Source organism: Ascidia mentula, chromosome 4, assembly GCF_947561715.1.
Source record: "Ascidia mentula chromosome 4, kaAscMent1.1, whole genome shotgun sequence".
Lineage (NCBI taxonomy): Eukaryota > Metazoa > Chordata > Ascidiacea > Phlebobranchia > Ascidiidae > Ascidia > Ascidia mentula.
In genome coordinates, this window is record NC_138569.1 from 5,386,459 (window position 1) to 5,390,676 (window position 4,218).

A 4,218-nucleotide genomic window follows, 5' to 3' on the forward strand; every position below is an offset into this window, starting at 1 on the left:
ACGTTTATCCGGATCGTCGTAGGAGAGAAACACAGAAGTCTTTGTTGACCCAAAGTCAGGTTCCCCGGCATCACGTCATCGTAACCAAAGGTTCCGTGATGAGTCAGAGTACTCTTCCGACTGTCAAGGCCACGTTTCGGGTAAGGTCCTAATCGGTTAACGACCTGTGTCATTTATCTTCCCCAGCTGGCAACTTAGGTGTTCCAGTAAGCCGACTGGTCTACTCCGTCGTCAAAATAAACCGGGTAAAAACAGAGAAAAAAGAGGCCTTCTCGAAGTTGGGATCATAGCCCGGTAGAATACATATATAAGGAAAGAGCAAGACCGTCTTCTGCAGTCTACGCACTTTGGCCAAAGCGGGAAGATAATCTCACCCGAAAGCAAGCCCGGAAGAAAGACTGACTTTGATCTGTTTACATTGATAATCGATCGGGCGCCTTGTTTTTCGAAAGCGGGAAGTCGCGCCAGTTTATCCGAGATTAAAATCAGCCTAGTCGCGCGCACTCACTGATTATGGTGGAAATATCAATCAGCTCGCTGTGCCTCCTGGCGGTGACCTTCGCGGGAATAAGAACCTCTGAATCCGGCAGAATCCGATCGCCGAAGTCCGATCTTGAACCAACTTCGGGAAGGACAATGTCCAGGTTATCGGAAGACGAGGTCTTTCCGGATGCAAAGAGAACTCCCCGGATAGAGGAGGAAGTTAGGAGGAACCAGAAGCGTGCGGCAGGAAGAAGAAATATGCAAATAACTGAAATGGAGAACAGCACTCTTTTGAACGTCCCGGCTTTCACATTTCCTAATTCTCATGGAGATACGATAATTGTTGCCCCCGTGGCGTACGTAAGAAAAGGTGAGTTGATATTTGAAATATAACTTCAATTTTTTTTGTATTATGTTGGTATACCGGGACAACATTTGTTTCGGAACTTGGATCATGTAGGGACGGTCCTTGATTGAGCCAGACAAATAACTTCTCCTGTGTTTATGTTTTAATATTTTTTCTGAGATAAAGATTTTTCTCTGCTGGGAGATAAGAAATCACGCCGGCTTGTCCGACTAATGCAGCGATAGCCTTTCAAGCGCAATTACAAAATTCCGATGAGTTCGATACCACATCACGGTAACTCATCCCCCCACGCAATTAATCCTGTTTACGCGAATTGTCAGCGACGGGCTGCCGCTCGACGTGACTCTATCGCATTTGACATCGCGATGCAAAACTCAAAACATCCGCTGCCAATGTCCGAACCGCGAACTATAAGACAACGCGTGAACCCGACTCGTTTGTTTCCACCCCAAGCAGATTAGGACCTTGAATAGGAAATGGAGATCACTATCTCAACTGTGTTTGCTCGTAGACCGCCGGAATCGCAACGTCCTATCGTACGACACGTCTTCGATACGCACCTCTGACGTCACACTTCGATTGCGCACTGCCAAGATCTATGTGAACGTCGAGCACAGGCCTGTGGTCACGAAGAGACACCAATCACGCAGCGGAAAAGGGCGACCCATCGTACAACGTCGCGATGTGATGATTAACCCCATTTTGGTTCACGAAGCTATTGGCGGCGAAAGACCCAAAATTATGGCTCGCGGAAGGTATTGGTTGGAATATGTGCCAGTTACCGGAATAAACCGCTCTGGGCGAACCCGGACCAACACGAGGATTGTGCGTTATGTCTTTGACGTCACCAAGGAAGGTTTGACGGACAGCAATGACGCAACTGAGGACAACGCCACCGATCAGCGGGAAGGGGGCGATTTGCCCACATTGTCGTCTTGGCGTTTGCCGAACGTTCAGATGGGATTGCTGTGTCGGCGCCGGCGCACAAGGGCCTTGGTGAAATGCCGCAAAAATGGGGTCCACGTATACGGCGCCCCCTACTTGGAACTGACGACGGCGCACGTCGACGGCGGGAACTACGGCATACGGTGGAAATAGAGAAACGGTTGAAGTTTCCCCCTTTCACTTTTCTACTTTCGTAATTTATTGTTGCTGTTCAAAAGTTATTTTCTTCATTCGTCATTTGCTCGCTGTCGCTATAATTGAGACGCTGACCGTGTTTTTACAGAGAGCCCATCCTTCTTCGTGCCCGGACAAGCCCCGGTAACGTGTAAACGACACCACCACTTTTTATGTACTTTGTTATCACAAAACACGCTCGCCGCTCGAGTCTGGATATTTACGTTACCCTTTTATACTGGGCAAATGCTTTGTATGCTCGTATACCTTCGTTGCCAGTCACGTTAAACAAGTGATCGGCTATCTACAATGTTTCTGTCATAGCTACTAGCTTTTATCTTGTTCTTTTCCTCATTTTGTATATACTCCTGCCATATAGAGAACTGCGCAGTCATTTGTTTTATGCATTCGAGCATCATGTTTTCTTGCGAATAAAATTCTCGAAACCTACAACAGTCAAAAAGAGTGCCGACATCAGAGGTCAGGTTTCTGGTCGAGTTTCTACCTTCATAAAATATTAACGCAATGTTTTGCGGCACAGGTGGGCCGTTGCTGTAGCAATGGCTTTTATTAACAGCTAAAAGCGATCGTTTGGAATCCGCAAAAGGATCTTAAAAAAATGGTTGAAATCGTAAATCCAACCAGCAGTAAGGAACTGAAAACAGAAGGCATAAATGTTCAACAGCCAATTTTTCAAATATTTGTTTTGGAATAACCCAAATTTAAAATGAAGTGACAGTTTTGAAACAAACAAGTGTTTTGTATTAAGTCACAAAATGCACTCTATTCACGAACTGTTAAGACAGAAATATGCGAAACTGCGAAGGTAAATTTGATGTGTTTTTCCAACAACACAGCAATTTCCATGGAAGTGCAACAACACAGATTACGTAAACGAACTGTCTTCGATGCAGGCAAAAGTGCAAAACAAATTGAATTTATCTGATTTCCACCGAAACCGCGCGGCCCCGAACAGCCAACAAACCGCACGTCAACCGTTAATTTGTATACTGATCTTAGTGCACAAGCGACATATCAGCACTAACAGTACCGAGAACACTTGTTGGCGAACAATAAGCATTCACATAGCAGAGCTTGAGCTGTTATTAACCAAATTCTAAAGAGAAATCAGGTGGCGCTTAATAATCACAAAGCATTAATAGCGAAATATTGCCGGGTCATTAAGAATCAAATTACCACGGCTTTTAAGACTGACGCATTGTCTGCCAATGTCACTAAGAATGTGTCTGCTACTCACAGCCCTGAGTACTCAATAAAACACGCCAACATGTTGACTGTTGAGTACAATCCAATATGCCTTTGCAGTATTTTAAGTGAGTCAACATTAAGTGAGCCCAAACCATTTTTGTGAAACCAACGCCCTAGTCTGGGATATTGCGTTTGACATTGAAATCCTTTTAACAAGAAAATTAATGGAGCTTTTTATTTAAGGCTTGTTTTGAAATAAATTGACAGCATCACAATACGGTAAAACGTAAAATCGATGCCGATGCCTCAGTGAGATGACAAGCGGTTATTGTAGCGGGCAACTAATCAATGCATCCGGCATCTGTCCAACGTGATCTTATTCCACAAAGGAACAATGGAGCTGTATATTTTGTGATTTTTTGCCCGACATTGACTTGCTCAAATGCATTTTTTCAGCAATCTGCACTTTGGTTAGTGTCAATGGTTGAGTTATTTTTTAAATTTTTTAATAATGTGCTTTAGTTTTAATTGGATTAAATGGAGAAATTCTTGTCTTACATCCTCTTTATTTTATGGCATTCCATGTGGATGCTTATTTAATAACGTTTAAAATTAATGAACACAATTACATAACGCACAGGATACAAAAAATCCCAATCAAAAAAGTCAATCACGACAAAAATGGAAATAGATTTAATATACAAGGAGGGTTTCGATCGTCAGGAAAATATGTGAAACTGTTTACGCCTGCGGCAGAGAGGGGCGGTACGTTCCCACGGCTTCAGGCCAGGGTGGGGTTGTTTGGGGATACCGCGGCAGATGGTTATAGGTTTTGGGTCAAAGGCTCGCGAGGAATGTAAACGTGACATTCGGAAACCGCAATCACGATTTTTACGGCGACGAAAGAAGAACAAACCGACTAATGAGAGCCCCTAAAGGCAAGGTCAAAGGCGTTGAAGGAAATCTGCTTTGCAGTTGACACAGTTTTCGCCAAAATAAATAGAAGCGAGAACAAACCGACCAACAAACATCACATTTCC

General features: G+C 44.0%; 1 protein-coding gene across 1 annotated transcript; it reads left to right on the forward strand.

Annotated features, from left to right (window-relative positions):
* The first annotated feature begins 263 nt into the window (after window positions 1-263).
* LOC145899053 (uncharacterized) lies at window positions 264-2,353 on the forward strand. Its single transcript, XM_082987766.1, has 2 exons — window positions 264-853; window positions 1,362-2,353. The coding sequence occupies exons 1-2, from the start codon at window positions 514-516 to the stop codon at window positions 1,946-1,948; spliced, it is 927 nt and encodes a 308-aa protein (XP_082843892.1). The 5' UTR covers window positions 264-513; the 3' UTR covers window positions 1,949-2,353.
* Window positions 2,354-4,218: the final 1,865 nt, after the last annotated feature.